A 23,913-nucleotide genomic window follows, 5' to 3' on the forward strand; every position below is an offset into this window, starting at 1 on the left:
GCTGTATAATGACGAATAATACATTTTAATCTAATCTACCAGCAATCTATACTGCAACATAAATGTAGTTAAACTACTAGTTTAATTACATGTAGTGAAGCTACTCCCCAACACTATCTATTTATAGATTATGATACGAGACAGACACAGCTGTAGACTAGAGAATGTGCTGACGCTAAGTCCTCCTGTCCATCAGAGGGCAGCGGTGAGTAGGTCAGTCTGTCTTGTGTTTGTATCCTATCCAGGCTAACTCTGTTGTTAGCATCGCAACTCAGCTGACAGAAGCAGACGAGCTTTCCTGGGATCAATATATATTATTTATCTGGTGTGGTTTTGCTTCTCTCTGTTAGTTCGAGGTATTACAGTTCAAATGGCCCCGGTCCGAGTTTCTATCCCGTCCTTCCGTTCCGAGGAGAATTCTGTGGAGAGAGGATTCACGGTGAGAGGCTGTTAGCTCACTATAACCCTGTTAGCTGTTAGCTCACTATAACCCTGTTAGCTGTTAGCTCACTATAACCCTGTTAGCTGTTAGCTCACTATAACCCTGTTAGCTGTTAGCTCACTATAACCCTGTTAGCTCCCTGTTAGCTCACTATAACCCTGTTAGCTCCCTGTTAGCTGTTAGCTCACTATAACCCTGTTAGCTCACTATAACCCTGGTAGCTGTTAGCTCACTATAACCCTGTTAGCTCACTATAACCCTGTTAGCTGTTGATTGATTGATTGATTGAAAAGTTTATTAACAGATTGCAGAATGGGTACAGTACAGCTCAATACATACAATTGTTAAGGTGATGCAGACCATAGAAAGACTTTCGTCTTGTTTACATCAGGGTCCCCCATTTTCAATTCATCATAACATATATGACACACACGACATACAGATAGACAGTACTGCTACATCTATACATTTATGACATACCAGATTTGCAAATACAGTACTGTTTGTGATACCAAAAGTGTCCAGAAAAGAGTGTATACATTTGACGTAGAAACTGTACATTGGAGGAGGTTGGGGGGGGGGGGGGGGGCTGTACATTGGAGGGGGGTAGGGGGTGGGTGGGGGACACTGTACATTGGAATACTGACAAAGCCATACTTGGTCATTTACTGTACAACTGGGTTAGGACATTTGTAGGGGCCAGTTTCGAATTGCAGTCTCCCGTAGGTGTTCTTTGAGAGTGTTTTTGAAAGTGGGTAGTGATTCACATTCCTTTACAGCTGTGGGTAGGCCGTTCCACATTGATGTGGCATAATTGCGAAACGTGTTTAGTCCCTTGTTTGAGCCGAATCTGGGTTTAACATGATTTGTGGAGCTCCCTCTGGTGTTGTGATCGTGGTATTCACTGACCTTTGGGAAGTATTTTGACATGTACATGGGTACCTTGGTTGTGTAGTGTATCTTGTAGACCAGGCCCATTGCAAGTTGCTGTACTCTGTCGTCTACTCTAAGCCATCCTAGGTTGTCAAAGTGGGCAGGGGTGAGGTGGGTTCTAGGAGTCAGGTCAAGCAGTAGTCTGACTAGTTTGTTTTGAGATGTTTGTAATTCGTTTTTTAGTGCCTTTGAGGTGCTTTGGTACCATGAGGTGCAAGCATAGTCGTAGTACCCTTGAATGAGTGCTCCTGCCAGACTCGTCTTCAGGGTATTCTTGTTTACCAGAGCTCTGTTAGCTCACTATAACCCTGTTAGCTGTTAGCTCACTATAACCCTGTTAGCTGTTAGCTCACTATAGCCCTGTTAGCTGGTAGCTCACTATAACCCTGTTAGCTGTTAGCTCACTATAACCCTGTTAGCTGGTAGCTCACTATAACCCTGTTAGCTGTTAGCTCACTATAACCCTGTTAGCTGTTAGCTCACTATAACCCTGTTAGCTGTTAGCTCACTATAACCATGTTAGCTCACTATAACCCTGAAGCTGCTCTTCCTGGCAGGTGTTTAATGGTTAACTGTTCTCTGGTCTTCCTGGCAGGGGGTTAAGGGTGATTGATTGATTGATTGACAACTTTATTAACAGATTGCAGAATGGGTACAATACAGTACGGCTCAATACACACGATTGTTAAGGGGATGCAGACCAGAGAAAGACTTTCGTCTTGTTTACATCAGGGTCCCCCATTTTCAATTCATAATGACATTTATGACATACAGATCTACAGTACTGTTACATCCAGACATTTATGACATGCAAGAAGATCTACAAATATACAGTACTGTTTAAGAGACAGAGTTTCTAAAAGAGACATACATTTGAGGGGGAAGAAACTACGTTGAGTGGGGTTGGATGTTTATGGTTGAACTGTTCTCTGGTCTTCCTGGCAGGTGTTTAAGGCTGATTGATTGATTGGCTGAACTGTTCTCTGGTCTTCTTGGCAGGTGTTTAAGGCTGATAGATTGATTGATTGGCTGAACTGTTCTCTGGTCTTCCTGGCAGGTGTTTAAGGCTGATTGATTGGCTGAACTGTTCTCTGGTCTTCCTGGCAGGTGTTTAAGGCTGATTGATTGATTGGCTGAACTGTTCTCTGGTCTTCCTGGCAGGTGTTTAAGGCTGATTGATTGATTGATTGATTGGCTGAACTGTTCTCTGGTCTTCCTGGCAGGTGTTTAAGGTGGAAGTTGTGATGAACGGCCGGCTGCACACGGTGGAGAAACGCTACAGCGAGTTTCACACTCTGCACAAGATGGTGGGTCCCTGTGTTCTTCATCACCACCATCACCATCGTCATCATCACTACTACAGTGTGTCTGACAGTGTTTAGATGAGGAGGTACCCAGACTGAGTTTACCATCATCTACACACTGTCGTGTGTGTGTGTGTGTGTGTGTGTGTGAGTGAATAATGTGGCTACTACTGACTGTGTGTGTACAGTTGAGACCAAAATTATTAGCCCCCTTGTGAAATCAAACAAACCCCTTGATTTCTTCATGGTAATTACCATTAACAAGTGTTTATAGTGTATTTGTTTCCAAAATAATAAAGACAAAATGTCCACTATGTTTCATTAGGATATTTTATTTTAAAACAAGAGTTAAAACAAGAAACTGCAAAAATGACACGTCCAAAATTATTAGCCCCCTGGCCATTAAGTAAGGGATAATGTATGGCTACGAGGTCATTGTCGCAAAATAATTGACCGACACGGAGTTTAAAATACCGAGGCGCCGCGCCGAGGTGTTTTAAACGTAGTGAAGGTCAATTATTTTGCGACAATGACCGAGTAGGCTATACATTATCCCGCTTATTACATGGCTAACTTACTAACAATATACCTAATTCATTTGACAAATCGCAGTTGTTCTGTGGCTCTGTCAGCCCAAATAAAGTGATTATTATTATCGCGGGCAGCCTCTGTGTTCTGGCTCCGCTGTGTTCCGCTCGTCGCTCCGCCCCCTGTCATCGCCGGCACGGCAGTGTCTAATTGCACTGAAACAGTGTGTCAGTGGGCTTGATTGCGAACAGCTGCGCTCTGCGGTCATTATTGAAAAATCTGCGGTCATTATTGAAAAATAATGACCGCAGTCGGGGGGCTATTGACCAATCAATCCAAATTCCGTGGTTTCCGAGCATCGTGGACATTCACTTTGAGCACCCGCCATAGACTCTCAATAGGATTAAGATCTGGGCTCTGGGCGGGCCACTCCAGGACCTTGGTCTTGGTGTCCTTTAGGAACTGTTGGACCGATTTTGATCTATGCTTTGGGTCTTTGTCTTGTTGGAAGACCCAGCGACGACCTACACACCTAGACTTCTTCATATTATTCCTCAAAATGTCAACATAATTTTCTTTTTTCATGACGCCATACACGCGAACAAGGCTCCCTGTGCCTGAGGCTGCGGAACAGCCCCACAGCACATTCAGATTCCTTTATTAAGCCATATGTGTAAACACATTGGTAATTGTCACAGCGATACAGTGTATGCATTTTTCCATACATTTTCTTTTCACATAACAACAATGCATGATGCTCCACCACCATGTTGAACTGTGTTCTTAGGCCTCTCCCTTTCTTCCCCAAACATGAGCAACATCCATGTGTCTCATCAGAACAAAGCACAGACTTTCAAAACTCATCTTTACCTTTCAAATGTTCACGGGGTAAACCTCCGTCTGGCTCTGATGTGCCGCTCTTTGAGTAAAGGGGTTCTTCTGGGACGATGGCCCTGCTGAAGCCCACCTGTGTTCCTTGAAACATCAACTCCAGAAGAGGCCAGGTCAGAAACAGGCTGGCTACACATGTGTCGGAGGAAGCATGTGATGGCCTCCACTCTCCCAGACGGACCGTAGGGGGTAGGTGCGCAGCGACCAGGAAGGGGATTGGGATTTGGTATAACGACTAACATTGGGATGGGAGAAAAACGGAGGAAAAAGGAGGGGGGGAAAGATTAAAAAAAATTAAAATTAAAAAGAATGGATCATTAAAATGTTGCACATATATAGGCACTTCAGAATCTGAAGTTCAGATAATCCTTCAGAACGTTGATCGGCTCAGCTGACCGACAATAAATCAAAATGACACCATTCACCATCGTAGCCTATAATAACAGCATTGCATTGGCCTATCCACCGTTTTTAAGAAACAAACAGAAACGGTAGCATGTGCATATTTTAGATCAATTAGGCTGCCTCTAAATAAAATATTAAATAAGAATGGTTTGCTTCACTTTGAAAATTCGAAACTTCTACCTCCTCCCTACACCAGAAGAGGCCCGGTCAGCAACAACCACCTTGGCAGATGTCCGGGGCCTCCTGCTGACATCTCTGACTCATTTCCTCTCCAGAGTTCTTGAAATCTTGCGCTTTTGACCACGCCCAGGTTTGTTTCTTACAGAATTTGTCTCCTTGTACGTAGCAATAATGATTTCCTTTGTCTTTGGCATGGTGAGTATGAGTAGTAGAGTATAGTCTCTCTCAATAATGTACCGGTAAGTGGCCTGTTTCTTGGAGTCCTTGGAGCTCTTTCAATCAACGCATTTTTCAATATATTTGCTATAAAGCAAGCCTAAAAACTTATTTTATATTCCAAAATGTACCAAAAGCTACTAAATAGCGCTGGTTAATGTTTTATTATATCAAGTGTTATCAATGCTGCAAACATTGGGAAACATTTTAGGAAAATGTTCCATAATTCCTGGGGATAATAATTTTGGCCTCAACTGTGTGTGTATATATATATTTATTACATGGCGTTTTCACATTTTAAGTCAGGTGATTGACTGGGCCATTCCAACAAGTTGATTTTCTTTCTCTGAAATCAACTGCAAGTTTCCTTTGCTGTATGCTTTGGATTGTTGTCATGGTGGAAGGTCTACCCACATGTCATCCTCAGCATCCTGGTGGATGGCAGCAGGCAGGGCCGGACTGGGGAAATAATTCATACCGGGAGATATAGCGTGAAATATAGCCTCAGTCAGGCCACTTTTTAAGCGGGGGGTCTGGGGGTCTCCCACCAGGACATTTTTACTTACAAAGACTTAATTTCCTGCATTCTGGTTAATTTGAGTGCATGTGAATCACAAACTAATGAGCCAACAATTGCTTAGTACAATGTACTGTTATGAACCTCAAATAAAACTGTTGTGGCACTAGCAATGCTACTCTCTCCACCTTCAAAAAGAAAAAAGCAGGAGCACAACATATTTTTTTATTTACTATTATAATACAGTTTACCATTCTCTCCACCTATTCAAACAGAGCAAGAGCACAATACCATATTCACTTTACTGATGCACTACCCATCAACAGTTAAAATAGCCCTTTACACAAACATTAAATAACAGACCTTTCATTAACAATACTATAATAACAGTAGCCACTGCCAGAATAGTGACACATGTATCGCGCGTGGTGAGCACACGCATGCATGCACAACGAAGACAGAAGATTGCGTTGTCTTAATCATTTTAACTATAAAATTAGCTCAAAGTATGAGCTCACTGACTGAAATTTCCAACAAAAAGCATCAATTGTCAAATAATATTGATCATATTAACTAGACTAGATGTTGTTGAGGAAATTAGAAAGGGAACCCTTGTGTCTGATCAGATTCTTATTTTTTTGATAACTTTGCAGTGATTATGTTTGTAGCCAATATATCTGACAAAGGTGTGTAATCTTTTAATTATCTTGGAATTTGTTTGACTTTCTCTTTCATAATTTGTTTATTCAACTTCAGCCCCGATCATAATCACCACATATTGTTTTTTGTAATGTCAGATTTAACAACTCCTTTCAGAAAAGTGGGAGTATTTCATTTTTAATCTGAAGTTGAATAAAATATTTATGGAAAAGAAAGTGGGAAATTATTTCAACATATAATCTTTTTATGGCGTTTTTCAATTTAGTCCCCTATGGTAAGAGTATAACACTTTAGTTTTCAGACACAAGGGTTACATTTTTTATTTGTTTCTTGGCAGATTTAACATTGGGCTTTTGACAGGGGAGATGCTGCATTGCATGGTAACGTTAGCTAGCTAACATCCACATGTTTATTTGTATCACTGACTAATCTGCTGGTTCCTTGACCTTGGTGCAAGAAAACATTTGATAAATGTTGCTGGATTTAGCAGCATCTCCTGTAAGGGCCTTTATTTTTCTTTGTTTTATCCCTCTCTCCTCCACCCTTTCTCTTTCTTCCACCGTCCATCTTGACATCAACGTTAATTGACTTTCGCTCTACTGTATCTCTCCCGAGTCCCTCACTACCTGGCTCACTGCCTGGCTGTTATTCTGCATCTGAGTGCCATCTGCCATTCCATTCGCCGCCTCCGCTGTCAATCAGTTGTATCGCCTGGTCCCGCCTCCACCAATCACAAGCGGCAGCACGGCTTCATTTGTGTGTGTGATCCGTGAGAGGGAGAGAGTCGAGAGAGATAGTTCTCCAACTCTGTCGCAGACAGTGAAATCCTGGTTGTTCCCCACCCACCTAGGTTATATAACTATCGCGTCGCCACAACTAGAAACAATGGCATGGAAAAAAAAATTATTTAAGAAAAAAAAGATTTTAGATACCTTTTTTTTTTTTTTTGTAGGCCAGGCCGATGGCCAGTCCGGGCCTGGCAGCAGGTTCATCCCAAGAATCTCTCTGTACATGGCTCCATTCATTGTTCCTTCAATGATATGAAGTCTGCCAGTACCAGGAGAGGAGAAGCAGCCCCACACCATGATACTTCCACCTCCAAACTTCACTGTTGTGTTATTTGGGTAATGTGCACTGCCATTTCTCCTCCAAACATGGTGTGTTGTGTGACAGCCAGAAAGTAACATTTTGGTCTCATCTGACCAGAGTACATGCTCCCAGTAATTCACTGGCTTGTCCAAATGTTGTTAGGCAAACTTTAAACAAGCTTCAACATGTCTTTTTTTCAGTAGTGGAGTCTTGCGGGCTGAGCGCGCACAGAGGCCATGGCGGTGGAGTGCATTGCCTATGGTCCTTTCTGTCACAGTTGTACCTGCTGCCTCCAAGTCTTTCTGGAGCTCTTTCCTAGTGGTCCATGGCTCTCTGGCTACTCTTCGTATCCTTCTGACTCCCTGATCAGAAATGTTGATGGCCGGTTGATGATGGAGTGATGTTGCTTCCACTTATGGATAATGCCCCCAATGGTGCTTACTGGAAGATTCTGAAGTTGTGAAATACGTCTTTAGCCAATTCTATTTTCATGATTTGCAACAATCTGTTTGTGAAGGTCTTGAGAGCTCTTTGCTTTTACCCATCATTTGATGTTTCTTGTGTGGCACCTTGGTAACAAAAAAAAACATTTTATAGCCCATCAATATATTCTAACCCAGTTGACATTATTAGCACAGATAGGAGGTTGAGTTGCCTCCTAATTAGTTTTGGTTTTCAGCTAGTTCCTTGCCTTTCCTTGCTGTGGTCAGTGTACTGCTTTTTCTTAGTGTGTCCAATACTTTTTTCCTGTTTCATTCCACTTTATTACACAACTTTATTTACATATGGACTTTAATGTTTAGATTTCTTGTCTGGATTTCTTGAGGTAATACAAACGTCTGGTGCAAATTTCGCTTGAATACGCTCATTGGAAATACATTTACTGAACAAAATGTTGATGTGTTCAATACTTATTTCCCCCATTGTATATATATAGGCTATATGTATATAATGTAGCTACTAACATCCTTTGTGTGTGTGTGCATAATATAACATCCTTTCTGACCCTGTGTGTGTGTAATGTAACATATTTTCTGACTGTGTGTATGTGTGTAACAAACGGTAACATTTTTGACCGTGTGTGTGTGTTTCTCAGATGAAGAAGTACATCAAGCCTCCTGAGATTCCTTCTAAACATGTGAGGAACTGGATTCCTAAAGTCCTGGATCAGAGGAGACTGGGTCTGGAGCAGTACCTGCAGGTACCTGTATTCTCTGGAATAAACTAAAAATCCACAACTAACTACTACAACACTAGTAGCAGTACAGTCTTTTCAGTACAGAGGTTCAGTATCTTAACTTTATGATGGTTTAGTTACTTTAGTAGCAGTACAGTCTCTTCAGTACAGAGGTTCAGTATCTTAACTTTATGATGGTTTAGTTACTTTAGTAGCAGTACAGTCTCTTCAGTACAGAGGTTCAGTATCTTAACTTTATGATGGTTTAGTTACTTTAGTAGCAGTACAGTCTCTTCAGTACAGAGGTTCAGTATCTTAACTTTATGATGGTTTAGTTTAGTAGCAGTACAGTCTCTTCAGTACAGAGGTTCAGTATCTTAACTTTATGATGGTTTAGTAGCAGTACAGTATTTTCAGTACAGAGGTTCAGACGTCTTAAATTCTTGATGGCTCAGTAGGCATTTTTGGGGTACCCCTTCACTTATCTTTAAATATTCTGGGTTTTACTGAGTAAGATTAGCATGGTTACTTAAGGAAGTACATTTCTGCCTTATTGAAATTCAAACAAATGTAAATAAGGCGTGACTTAAATCTTATTTTACAACCAAAACGATCATGATTCACCAAACATTAACATCTCCATGGAGCCATTCAACTGTTGCTACAAAGGAGGGAGCTTGGTGTTGTCAAAAGTAAAAGTCTTGTGTAATCTGGAGTAGGGTTGGGTACCGTTCACATTTGCGTGTCTTCCTCAGATGGGTGATATGGCCTAAAAATAAAATATCTGATTTTTTTTCACACCACATCCGATTTACGATTTTAATCGATTTTCTCTCTTAACACTTTGAGCGCCACGCCGGGTTTTCCTTTTTACCCGCTGAATGCCACCATCGGCGCCAATGTTAACGTTAATATAGCCTAATCTATGTTTTAAATTATGGCTATGTGTCTAATCTGCCCATCGCATTATCAAAGACTATTTTCCAGTCAGTGCTGTCAAGGCAGATTGTTTTTTTATCGCGTCATTTCCGTTTCAGAGCATTTAGAAAAGCACCCGTTTTCAGATAAAAAACAGCCCATTCTGGACCATTCTATGAAAATCGTCCTTTACTGGAATATTCCACAACGTTGATATTCGTCAGCCTTTTTATGAATCGTTTTCAAATAAACGCTAGATGATCAATATTATACGTGCACGCAAGCACATTCGGGCCGCGCACGGATAATCGCCGCGTTGATTTCCTCTCTGACTTTTACAGTGAAACCGAAAGAGTCCATTTCACAAAACAGCCTATAACTTCATCAAAATTAGTCTGATTATCCTAACACTGATAACATAGAGTCCTTACCTGACATCAGATGGTATCCAACTGGTATATTCCAATTCCTGATCACCATTCGAAAAAATCGATAAGTGTATGGATCCAACGCGATACAGTAGAACTCCATGATCAGCGGGGCTCAGACGCTCCAGAATGAACTGTGGTAACCCCGGCTGGATCAGTGGACTGGAAAATGTGGAGTACCGGATTTTTTCCCCCATCCATTTTCATTGAGTCCATTCCAAAATCCCTGATGTCATCTGAAAGACGATAGGGGGCGCTTTTTTCCACATATAATCTCCGGCGGAGCTCGTGTAGGCTCGCGTGATGCAATATGATTTCAGATCGCTAAAAAAAAAAAAATAATCTGAGAAATCTCGTGAGTGGCTTTCAACCACATAAAAATAAACCCGCGATATCTCGTGTGTGGCAGTTAAAGTGTTAAAAACTAGAAATGACAAGGATATTACAAAGCTTAAACAAAGGATAAGCTTTGTTTTTATTTGACACAAAAAAATATTAAACCAAGATGAATTTCCATATTGGGATTGGAGTGCAAACCTAACTTTCACCAATCTTCACTTAAAAAAAAGAATATAATATATATATATATATATATATATATATATAATATAAAAGGTTACTCTTGATCAAACAAAGATGAATGTCCCTATTGGGATTAATAGTGCAATAACTTGCTTTTTCACCAAACTTCACTTAAAACAAATAAAAGGTGCCTCTTGATCATCAAACAAGAATGAATTTCCCTATTGGGATTAATAAAGTGCAAACTTTCACCAAACATCACTTTTTGTAAAATAAAAGGTGACTCTTAACACTTCCAGTGCCACTGGTTAACGTGGTAAAACGTGGTTGAATGCCGGAACCCACTTCAATGATAGCGTTGTGAACGCATAATCTCTGTCTTAAATTATGGCTATGTGTCTAATCTGCCCGTCGCTTATCAATGACTTGTTTGCAGTCAACATTGTCGAAACGGATTGTTTTTTAATCGCTTCATTTCCGTTTTATAGCATTTTGAAAAGCCCTCGTTTTCAAGGAAAATATAAAGATTCTGTGATAATCGGCATTTACTGGAATATTCTGGCATACACAAAAACGTTGTAATTTTTCGGCCTATTAATAGTTTTCAAATAAACGCTAGATTATCGATAGTATATGTGTACTTATGCACGCTATAGAAGCGGGCTGAAATAACGATTATCTCATTTCCTGATCGCACACACACAGGGCAAACGCTGATATCTCTGTGAAAATAGCTCTGATTATCCTAAGACTGGTAAAATAAATTCCTTACCTCAGATCAGATGTTATCCAAAAAGATTATTCCAATTCCTGATCGCCATTCCAAATATCGATTGCGTTTATTGATTCAGCGTTGGGTACTGTAAATACATAATCCACGCGCTTTCCGGGCCGGCGATCACAATGGATTCTTCAGTTGGCTTGACGGAAAAGTAAAATGAGGAAACTGCCCCCCCCCCCCCCCCCCCCATCATCAGTCTAAAGTAATGGGGTGCAGTTACACAGGGAGAGACGATAGGGGGCGGTATCTTCCCAATTGAGCTCAGAGAGAGAGTGCAACACTAACCTGAGGCTCGATTGATGAAATATGAATTCAAATCGCCAATAAAAAAAATACGGCGGCACTCAACGGTCGGCATGAACTAACAACAAAACGCGTTGCTGCCAGTCAAAGTGTTAAACAAAATTTTTTATATTTAAAAAAAATCTTCCTAAATCATTCATTCGAATTAATCGATAAAATCGATTCATCGCCCAGCCCTACCCCAGAGTCAACAGCAGAACGTAAAAAGCCTTGCCTCTACTAACTCCAACCCTCTACTGTTCAGCCTCTACTAACCATAACGCTTTCATTAAAAACTTGACTGCAGCGTATGGGACCTCACTTTAAGGTTTCAACCTTGTTCCTCTAGGAATGTTTAGTCTTAAGTTGGGTCTCTCAGAGTAGTCTCTTGCCCTTTTTTGAGTACCAGCCCAAATTCAACTTTGTGAATAACATTTAAAGGTTTAACAAACAACTTCAGTCCATTCTTGTAGAAACCGCAGACGCCTGGCTAACCCATGTTGCACTCTGTCTACGCCTCTCTAGACTATAATCATGGAGAATGAGGTTCTTCCAAAGATATTCCTGGATTTTCTCAACATCCGACATTTCCCATCGCTGCCAAAAACGGAGAGCTGTGGGTGAGTTTGGAGAAGAAAATCCACATGACCGCCTAGCTCTACGAAAAGTATCTCTTCATCTATTATTGTTTTACGGTCTTAAATCTCTTATTCTATGAATATTCTAATGTCTTAAATCTCTTAATCTATTAATGTTCTTTTTCCTCAAAGGTCATTTGAAACCGAGTCGGAGGAATCAAGGCAAGTGTTGTTTTTTCATTTGTTTCTGGACTATTTTAAACGTTTCTTTTTTGTATAGGCTTGTTGTCAAAGTTAGGACGTCTCTTAGAGAAGGTCTGGCAGACGAGAGTTAGGAGGTCTCTTAGAGAAGGTCTGGCAGACAGAGTTAGGAGGTCTCTTAGAGAAGGTCTGGCAGACAGAGTTAGAAGGTTTCTTAGAGAAGGTCTGACAGACAGACAGAAACACGGCAGACATCATGTACAGAAATGTGTCTTCCAGAGTGTAGCAGCGGTCCTGTATAAACCACTCGACTAAAGACAGATGAGATAAGATAAGATAGACCCTTATTCTCCTGATGGATTCACTAAAAGACAGGTAAAATAAGATAGACCCGTATTCTCCTGATGGATTAACTAAAAGACAGGTAAAATAAGATAGACCCGTATTCTCCTGAATTGTATTGCATTGTTGTCAACCGCTAATCTTAGCATGCTGGTATTAAACTAGTTCAAAGACATCTATAACTCTTGGTTGTTTTGCTGTGGCCCTCTGAGCAACGCAGCACATTGTGAAGTTTGTCTCTGTGGATTATTTCAGTAAACTGACACACCAGCCAGCCATGCTGTTCCTGAGAGACCCATACCTGCTGCCCTCTGCACACGGTGAGAACTGAACCCAGACTAAACCAGAACTAAACCAGTCTAAACCAGAACTAAACCAGAATTAAACAAATCTAAACCAGAACTAAATCAAGACTAAACCAAGTCTAATCCACATATTTCGGGTTAACTCGCCAAACCAGAGAAAAGTCGGGTTTTCATCATTATTTATTATTTATTTCCCTTCATAATTCATCCATCCAGCCTGACGTTATCATTGGGAATGGGTCTGAGATAGCAAACGTCCAATACCGCCGCCTAACGCCTTGCGGCCGCTATTGCACTCCGTTTGAAACGATGTGGCTTGTTGTCTGGGCCGAACTGCGGCGTGCGGCCGGAGTCTAAATTCTCCGGCAAGACAAGCGCTTATAACCCATGCATCGACGAGGGTCGGGCCCCCCCCGGTTCGTGTTCTTTGGTGGATTACATTGGAAACACGATCGCAATCAGTATTTGGAATGGCGATCAGATAATTGGATTATTCTTTTTGCAGTAGGTAAGGTAAGGACTATATGTTATCAATATTGCGTTGATCCGATAATTCTTTCCCCGTGATCGGAGCGTGTGTCTGTAATGTACTGTGTAGCGTATTCCGTTGGTGGAGATCGAAGCATAGAAAAACGACCTCCCCCCACCCATAATCTAGCGTTGATTTCAGATTGATTATTGATCCAGGTGAGAAATGGCACGATTTATAATGAAATGCAGAAAAACGCTGTATTGGCGGAGTTTCCTGGGATTACACAGAATCACTCTAAAACTATACTCATATTCACCACGGTATAAAACGGAAATGTATGGATGAAAAAATTATCTGTTTTTTGCATCTTGACCAGAAGAAACTCACTGACAATCGACAATGTTATTAGATCCATAGCTATAATATTTAATATAGTTTTAGCACTGCAAACACCGGCATTTATCCCCATTGAACAAAGCGCTGGCACACAACGGCCATACGCCCACAGCGACCTCTGGCGCTGAACCTGTTAAGCTAGAAGTTGATTTGGACCAAGCTGTAGAACACACAGCTGTTCAATAATATAACTACTAACCCTGATACATTGATAATATAACTACTAACCCAAAGACATTGATAATATAACTACTAACCCTGAGATATTGATAATATAACTACTAAACCTGATACATTGATAATATAACTACTAACCCAAAGACATTGATAATATAACTACTAACCCTGAGATATTGATAATATAACTACTAAACCTGAGACATTGATAATATAACTACTAACCCTGAGATATTGATAATATAACTACTAACCCTGAGATATTGATAATATAACTACTAACCCTGATAAATTGATAATATAACTACTAACCCTGAGATATTGATAATATACTGTAACTACTAAACCTGATACATTGATAATATAACTACTAAACCTGAGACATTGATCATACTAAAGCTGAGACATTGATAATATAACTACTAACCCTGAGACATTGATAATATAATCATACTAACCCTGAGATATTGATAATATAACTACTAACCCTAAGATATTGATAATATAACTACTAAAACCTGATACATTGTTAATATAACTACTAAACCTGATACATTGATAATATAACTACTAAACCTGATACATTGATAATATAACTACTAGGGCTGTCAGTTTATCACGTTAATTAGATTAATTAATTATACAGCAAATTATATATATAATCTTTTATTTTTATCTCATTCATTCCATAAGAACGTAGAATAAACATTTACAAACTGGTGGTTTTTCTATTAAGGTAAATGTGAATGTGTTTTGTTTAGCTTTAGATTTAAGTTTAAGTTTATTTGGATCCCCATTAGCCACAGCAGTGCTGGGGCTATTCTTCCTGGGGTCCATAACACATAAAATACAGTTACAGACTTATACACTCACAACATTTACATGTCATACATACAATTAAAACAACAATAAAAACCCTAATCAAATTCATAATACAATATAACAATATATACGCCTTATGAATTCATAATACAATACAATAATACCTACTCATAATTAATTCATAATACAATACAGCATAATATACTATTTAGCTTTTACATACATTATCTATGTTCATATCAGCCAATTATACAATATTTTAATAATATATCCCTATCAGACACATGCCTTTTCATCCATATATACCTATCTCTTTATCAGACATACATTTTCATTTACGTACACACTATCTATTAGGGAATGTCAATTTCTTTGGTTGAAAATGTTGTTTTACCACGATTTTGAAACGACATTTACTATTCTCCTGCTTAACATGTCTGGGAAGAGAGTTCCATTCCTGCATACCACGGAACATGACAGTTCGCTTCATTGCATTCGACCTCACTTTTGGAAGTGTAAAACCTTGTGTAAAACCAACTAGGATATGTTTGAAAAATGATGGTAACCAGGTCTCCACCTGCATTGATCACATTTTTACTAACAATGCGGAGCTATGTTCCAAGGCGGTATCTGTAACTGTTGGTTGTAGCGACCATAACTTAATTGCTATTGTGAGGAAGACTAAAATGCCAAAACTGGGACCTAAAATAATTTACAAAAGATCGTATAAAATGTTTAATCAAGACAGCTTTGTGAAGGATGTTGAAAATCTATGTTGGTCAAAGGTGTTGAGGGAAAAAGATCCTGAAAAATCTCTATGGGAATTTGATGCAATTTTTATGCCACTTGTTGACAAACATGCACCATTGAGAAAGTTTACCGTCAGAAGCGTCAGAACACCATGGTTGGATGATGAACTAAAAGAATATATGATAGAACGTAATCGAGCTAAATTAATAGCAAATACATCAGGTTATAAATCAGACTGGGAGGTATATTGTAAATTAAGAAATGTTGTTACAAAATGTAATAAAAAGAAGAAATTGTACACTAGTGTGTACGTAAATTAAGGTGAATGTGTTGGTTTTTATATGAAGGTAAATGTGAATATTGTGTTTTAGATGCGTTCTCCAGTATGGTAATGTGAATGTGTTGGTTTTTAGATGCGTTCTCCAGTATGGTGATTGAAGGAGTCATTCATGGCGTCTTCTATCCAGACCTTCAGCCAAGGTAGAAGAAGACCCTCGGAGTCACACTGTCTCCATGGATACGGATCATCCCATCTCCATGGTGATTTTCACACGTGAAAGGAAATAATTCAGTATTCCCATTCCCAATCAGTATTAAACACTAGTTTCAGTAATGTTCCGGTACATTCTCAACTGTTACTACTGAACAGTAGATTCATAGTGTTTTCACACACATTAATACTGTGATATTCAGGATACAGTATTATGTCTTTAATATTGTGATATTATTCAGGATACTGCGATTATGATTTGTCATAATCGAGCAGTCCTTTTTAGCTAGTATCTGCAATATTAATGTTGGTATATACACACCTTATCCTGAATAGGACCTTAACCGGGATATTAGCTAGTATCTGGAATAATAATGTTAGTATATACACACCGTATCCTGAATAGGCCCTTAACCAGGATATTAGCTAGTATCTGGAATATTAATGTGTATGGAAACTCACAGTAGATGGGTTAACTTTTTCCGGCACTATATAAATGGAAGAACGAGTCACTAATTGGTGAAGTAATGTTTGTGTTCATCTGTTCCCCAACGCTAACTCTACAAACGGGTCACTAATACATGGACTAAAAAGGGAAAAAAAAGTGTTTGTTTTGTTTACTTTTTGGAATATGATGTGAATGTGTTGTCTGCCTGTGCACTTTGTGGAGAAGGTCTTTCTGGCCTCCTTTCATCATCTAGTACCTCAGACAGTACTGGCTATGGCTCTTTTTAGTATGGACTGATTATCACTTCTAGTTCAGGACAAACCAGAAGCTTCTTAAATGGGAAATCCTATCTCTCTTCTTAAAAGGAACACGCCAACCTTTTGGGAAGCTATTTGCTATACCCTTCTCATCTGTGCGTGCAATAGACAGAGAGACCCGCAGAGCTAGCTAGCTTACACGATGACTGGAAGTGGATACGGACCAAAATACACTTTCCAACGACTCCAAAACGGTCTTATTTACATGTTGTGACTTCAAATACTTCAAACGATCATGAAAGTATCAGCCTATATCACACATGTGGTTTATACAGAGATAGACTAACAGTTGTGTATATAGTTAGCTAGTAACATCAAACACTAAGTGCCCCATGATGATTAGAATAGTCACTTACTCCATGGACATCTGCCCATTAGGTCCACTCAGCCTGGGGCATCTGAGAAGGGTATCTCTGTCTGACTCTGGGGACGACAGCTAATAGCTAATTTTCCAAAAAGTTGTTGTGTTCCTTTTAGCAGGACATCCACTGTAATATTGACCTAAAGGGGCTGTTTTATCCAGTCCCATTTGACCCGGTGTTCCACAGAAAACACTACAGCAACCCTTGGAGGAGAGGACACTACCGTAATCCTTGGCTTGGAGTAGCTTCCTCCTCCAACATGGGACTTATCATTTGCTGTCTGGATGGCGTCTATACTTCCCACAAGCAAGTTGTCCTTCCGCGTTGCTCTGATTGGCCACTGGCGATTCTGGTCATGTGACATGTGCGCCAATCGCATGACGAGCAGTGTCTTAGCCCATTTCCGCGTCGAACAGCCTGCAAACGACCTAACGCCTAGTTTATCACTGGTTAAGCTTAGGCGACTCTTTCACAGTTGGTTAAGGTTAGAGTTTGGAATCAGGGCTGGCGTTCTATCGCCATGCTCTAAGACAAACTCTAACCGTAACCAACTTCAAAAGAGCGCCTAAGCTTAACGGTCCAAAGAACTTGCCGTCACACGATTGGACGCACATGTCACATGACCAGAAACGTCAGTGGCCAATCAGATCGCGCAAAAGGACAACTTGCTTGCGGGAAGTATAGACGCGTCTGGATGTCTAATTCTAACCTTTGCACCCTGAAGGTGGCGTGAACCCCAAACCTTAGGTCTTAACTTGCTTCCTCCAGTTCCACTGACCCCCACTATTGTACATGACTGCTTTCTAACAATCTCTTCATAATTTCTCTGTTCTTAACTTAACCCATTCTCCGCCAATCACGTGTTATGGCGGGTTTCTCCGCCATGCGTTGTCTGCCAATCACAACTCTGCAACGCTTCAATACCGCCACCTGGTGGCCGATCGGCGAGTTGCCAAACCGGAAGTGCCCATTGGAGCTCGGTCCGTCCCCTATTTTCGTCCGGCCACTCGTTTATCGTCCCGGGGCTCAATACAGACACGTCGATATGGATCTTTGCCATAACTCAATAATGAAATGATTTGGACGTGTATTAGTAATATACAAACCGGAAATGGATCACATCGATCAACATCCCATAATTGGGATCTGTTTGCTCCACTCTCATCGCCCAACGCTACGAGTTGACTGGGGTGAGTTTCAGCGTTTTTCTTTATCATTTTCGATTCAAACTGCTCTGATACTACATAAATCATTTAACGTCGGTCATTGAATTATAAACGACCCCCCCCCCCCCTCCGTTCACCCGCAGATGATCAGCCATGACGTTTAGGACCATGTACAGTTGACATTTTTAATATAGCATGGATCGGTATCAAACTGCATTTGATAATCTAATATATGCATTTATGCCTATATCTCACGTTCTATGAAATACTGCAGAAAACGATAAAAACATATTTATACTCTAGACGGTATTTTAGTATGAATGTGTGAATGAAAAAGTAAAACGTTCCTACATCCTGAACGATAGATAATTGTTCTGTAATGTCAATTTAGCAATACAATTAAAAAAGTTATAGCCCTGCAAAGAAGGTGAACATCTCCATAGACGAATAGCGCTGGCAGAGGATGGTTTAGGATGATCAAAGTGGTGGCAGAGAATGGGTTAATATCAACTTTCTAACTATCTCTTATTATTTCTCTACTCCTAATAATATACATTTTCCAACAATCTCTTATTTCTCTACTCCTAATATCAACTTTCCAACAATCTTGTATATTATTCTCTACTAATATGAAGCCAGCTAGGAAGTATCAAGCCACCTTCAAAGGTCCAGTGGTGAATACGGGGGATGAGGTCATTAGAAAGTAACTTTATACTCTGATACAGACAATACAAGTAACTTTATACTCTGATAGACTATACAAGTAACTTTATACTCCGATACAGACTATACAAGTAACTTTATACTCTGATACAGACAATAAAAGTAACGTTATACTGATGCAGACTATAAAATATGTTGTTTTGGTCAAATATGTCCATAACTCAAAGCAGCCAAAAAATATTTTGATGAAGAAATGTACTTGTGGAAATTATGTGTCAGCACTTTATCTGGTCTAAAGATGACATGACTAGTGCTTAATTAAAGACTTTTTCCTGTTTGAAAAAATAAAGAAATACAATGAATATGTGATGCCTGTATGTATGTATGTTTCTGTATTCATTCAATCTTTCTTTAATTACACTAACGGGCAGCCCTTGATTTTAGTGTCTCATAATCATCAATAATATACAGTACAAACAGGGTTCGCACAAGGTCCTTGAAGTGCTTAAAGTGCTAGATTCTTTACCAAAAAAAGTCTAGGCCTGGAATTCAAATCAACCATTCACATTGAAAGTTTTGTTCATCCATGATCAAATTGTTCTGAATCATGAAATTGTTTTTTTGTTTTAATATAATTTGACGAGTCGCTGTCTCACGCGCTCCAGCGCTTTTCCTCATTTCTTTTTTTATTTATCCTTTATTTATCCAGGAATGTCCCATTGACAAGATCTCTTCTTCCAGGGAGTCCTGACCCAACACAGCACACAACAAGTTTCAACATAAAACAGGGCATTAAACAAAAAACATATAATTCAAATATAAATACAGAAGGTCATTTGTGCAGTGGCAAGGAGCATAATCATATCAGCAATAGCATTAGGTAAAACAGTTACATGTTTCGTGAAGGGCTAATCGTAGCATGCCTTTAAAAGCATTCACAGTAGGAAGTGCCTCTAGACAAAGTTTTACTTGCAGTGTATTCCATAAAAAGGGAGCATAGTGGGAGAATGCAGCTTTACCAAGCTCTGACTGCATCAAAGGAACATTTAAAAGCATCCCATTTGCTGCTCGTCTGGTATTAAAAAAGCAAGTACCGTATTAATGGCGGCTAGGTGGTGCAGTGGGCAAGACGCTCACCACCAATGCAGGAGACGCTGGGTTCGAGCCCAGCTCTCCGCATTGCTATCAGCTTGGCTGGTCGTTCATACTAATACAATTGGCAGTATTAGGGGGTGGGAAGCTGATGGGTGGGGATCGGACGTTGTGGACAGCGACTCCTACAGGTCGGTTGGTGTGCCTGCGCAGCAGAATCAGGAAGCGACGGGGGCGGCGTGCCCTCCAAACGCAGACCCCCGACGCTGAGATTGCGCTGTGCAGGTGAAAAGATGCGACGGCTGCTTCCTCGAGTACCGGAGGGGACACGTGATGTAAGGCTTAGTCCACATTGCAGCCGGCTTGTGGGAGGCATGGTCTAACAACGTTCGAGACAGGGGAGGGTAGAATTGGACGATACGAAATTGGGATGGGAGAAAAATAGAAAATGGGAGAAAAAGTAGACTAAAGAAAAATTAAAAAGCAAGTATAAAAGGACAGAAGTCTGGAGATATATAAGGGCAGCTTACCTAGCAATGACAAGGATAAAAATCAACATGTGTGATTGTCTTCTTTGGTACAGAGAGGACCATCCTAAGGACTGATACAAAGTGCAGTGGTGGGTGCGAGAGCCTGCACCGGTTACAAAACGTATGGCAGTATGGTACGCAGAATCCAGCTTTTTAAGCAGGGAGGAAGGAGCATGCATATAGATCACATCGCCATAGTCTAATACAGACCGAAAGGAACTCTGCACAATTCTCTTCCTGGCTTCAGACGGGAAACATTTATTTAGACAGAAGAAAAATCCCAGTTTAGGTCTAAGTTTTCTCAGTAGGTTCCCAATATGAACATCAAAGGCCATCTTGTCATCAATCCATATTGCATGCTCTAGCTGGCCAGCAGGCCAAGAAGATGCTTAAAAAAACAGCATTTAAAAGTTAATTGTATCTTTCGAGTGACATCCTTAAATGAAGAATAGTGCTTGAATTTCATTTTGCAATGTCTATGGGAACCCTGTACAAAGAAGAGAAGAAAAAAACTACAAATGAAATGGAAAAATTGAATCCTTTAAAACGAACGCAATTTAAAAGCCGTTACAGATTGTGGTGACCTGCTTGGTCACCAGTGTTGTAACTCGACCCATGGACGCAGGGCGTTCCACGATTCGGGAGCACAGAAGCGAAGTTCAGTATAAACTCTAGAATCTAGACACTTTAGGTGTAAGTCAATCATTTGTCTGTGTAACTATTTTATTGCTAATCATTGGGAAGCTGGCTATTTCTGTACAGAAATCCAATCTTTTGCTGCAATTTACTGGCAAGAACACTCACATGGTATTTAAATGTAAATCTCATCAAGCCAGATACCAAGGTATTTGTATTTTGTGACTTTCAATTTCAGACCCATTCACAGTAGATAGTCATTGTAAACTATACAGTTTATCCGGAAAGTATTCACACCGCTTCACTTTTTTCACATTTTGTTATGTATTAAATTCATTTTTTTCCCTCAAACTTCTACACACAATACCCCATAATGACAATTTAAAAAGTTTTTGCAAATGTATTAAAAATAAAAAGATTTAATATCACATGTGCATAAGTATTCACACCCTTTGCTATGACACTCAATTTTGCTCAGCTGCATCCTGTTTCCTCTGATCATCCTTGATATGTTTCTACAACATGATTGGAGTCCACCTGTGGTCAATTAAATTGATTGGACATTTTTTTAATGGCACACCTGTCTACATAAGGTCCCACAGTTGACGGTGCATGTCAGAGCACAAACCAAGCCATGAAGTCCAAGGAATTGTCTGTAGACCTCCGAGACAGGATTGTATCGAGGCACATATCTGGGTAAGGGTAAAAAAATTATTCTGCAGCTTTGAAGGTGCCAACGAGCACGGTCGTCTCCATTATTCGCAAATGGAAGAAGTTTGGAACCACCAGGACTCTTCCTAGAGCTGGCCGCTCGGCCAAACTGAGCCATCGGGGGAGAAGGGCCAAGAACCCGATGGTCACTCTGACAGAGCTCCAGTGTTCCTCTGTGGAGATGGGAGAACCTTCCAGAAGGACAACCATCTCTGCAGCACTCCACCAATCAGGCCTTTATGGTAGAGTGGCCAGAGGAAACCACTCAGTAAAAGGCACATGACAACCCGCATGGAGTTTGCCAAAAGGCACCTAAAGGACTCTGACCATGAGAAACTAAATTGTCTGGTCTGATGAAACCAAAATTGAACTTTTTGGCCTGAATGCCAAGCGTCATGTTTGGAGGAAATCAGGCACCGCTTATCACCTGGTCAATACCATCCCTACAGTGAAGAATGGTGGTGGCAGCATCATGCTGTGGGGATGTTTTTCAGCGGCAGGAACTGGGAGACTAGTCAGGATCAAGGGAAAGATGAATGCAGCAATGTACAGAGAGATCCTGGATGAAAACCTGCTCCAGAGTGCTCTGAACCTCAGACTGGGGCGAAGGTTCACCTTCCAACAGGACAACGACCCTAAGCACACAGCCAAGATAAGAAAGGAGTGGCTTCAGGACAAGTCTGTGAATGTCCTTGAGTGGCCCAGCCAGAGCCCAGACTTGAACCCGATTGAACATCTCTGGAAAGATCTGAAAATGGCTGTGCACCGACGCTCCCCATCCAACCTGATGGAGCTTGAGACAATCTGCAAAGAAGAATGGGAGAAACTGCCCAAAAATAGGTGTGCCAAGCTTGTAGCATCATACTCAAGAAGACTTGAGGCTGTAATTGCTTCCAAAGGTTCTTCAACAAAGTATTGAGTAAAGGGTGTGAATACTTATGTACGTGTATGTGTTTATTCTGTTACATTTCTAATAAATTTGCAAAAAAATAAGAAAAAAACGTTTTCACTTCGTCATTATTGGGCATTGTGTGTAGAATTTTTAGGGAAAAAAATATTTTATCCATTTTGGAATAAGGCTGTAACATAACAAAATGTGGAAAAAGTGAAGGTATGAATACTTTCCGGATGCACTGTATATCTGGCTCTATGAACAACATCAACTTATAAGAGAATAATAAACATGTAAAGCATTAAGAGAATTGCAGATTCTCAGTGGCTAGTTGTACAAAATTGTACAAGTGTCATCCGCATGAAGATGAACTTGACAGCCTTTCAGAGATGAGACAATATTATTAATATAAATGGTAAATAAGACAGCCTTAATCCACATGGGACACCTTTTGTAATGGATAGAAACTCTACACATTGGAGTCTACATGTAATGTGGGTGAGGGTGTAGAAGGGGTTACCTCTTAACCCTTTCACTGCCACACGACAGCCGGGTAACCCTTTCACTGACGATACAGAAGGTTAGCCCTTTACTATCACACAACCGACGTCGCCGTCGGTTGTGTGATAGTAAAGGGTTAACCTGCTTTTTATTTTTTTTAAATATTTTCCTCCCTCCTTTTTCCTCCGTTTTTCTCCCATCCCAATGTTAGTCGTTATGCCAATTCCCAATCCCCTTCCTGGTCGCTGCGCACCTACCCCCTACGGTCGGTCTGGGAGAGTGGAGGCTATCACATGCTTCCTCCGACACATGTGTAGCCAATCAACCGCTTCTTTTCACCTGGCAGCGCGGACTCTCACTGAGCGGGTGTAACGTGTGGAAGGATCACACTATCCCACTTAGATCCTTTCCCCGCTGAGCAGGCGCCCCGACCGAACTGTAGGAGTCGCTGTTTACAACGACCAGGACCCAACCACCAGCTTTCCCACCCCTAACACTGCCAATTGTGTTAGTATGAACGACCAGCCAAGCTGGTAGCAATGCCAATCTCCTGCGTTGGTGGCGATTGCCTTGCCCACTACACCACCTAGCCGCCTAAGGGTTAACCTTCTGTTGTGTGGCAGTGAAAGGGTTAACAAAACCTTGAAGGATCTGAGCTGGTGACCGGGTCTAAATAAGAGTGTTTTGGCTTCCTCACTGTGGATGTGTCTAAATAAAGCCCAGAGGGAAGGCTCTGTTCCTTTCTTTAAACAGGACTGATAGTTCTTGTGTAAACCAAGGTGATAATTT

General features: G+C 40.6%; 1 protein-coding gene across 1 annotated transcript; it reads left to right on the forward strand.

Moving 5' to 3' along the window:
- The first annotated feature begins 250 nt into the window (after nt 1-250).
- snx24 (sorting nexin 24) lies at nt 251-19,102 on the forward strand. The gene is made up of 7 exons (XM_084325270.1): nt 251-439; nt 2,599-2,682; nt 8,262-8,366; nt 11,799-11,893; nt 12,044-12,073; nt 12,650-12,714; nt 15,730-19,102. The coding sequence occupies exons 1-7, from the start codon at nt 371-373 to the stop codon at nt 15,798-15,800; spliced, it is 519 nt and encodes a 172-aa protein (XP_084181396.1). The 5' UTR covers nt 251-370; the 3' UTR covers nt 15,801-19,102.
- Nucleotides 19,103-23,913: the final 4,811 nt, after the last annotated feature.

The sequence above is a fragment of the Notolepis coatsorum genome (assembly GCF_963971535.1).
Source record: "Notolepis coatsorum genome assembly, chromosome: 11".
NCBI classification, from domain to species: Eukaryota; Metazoa; Chordata; class Actinopteri; order Aulopiformes; family Paralepididae; genus Notolepis; species Notolepis coatsorum.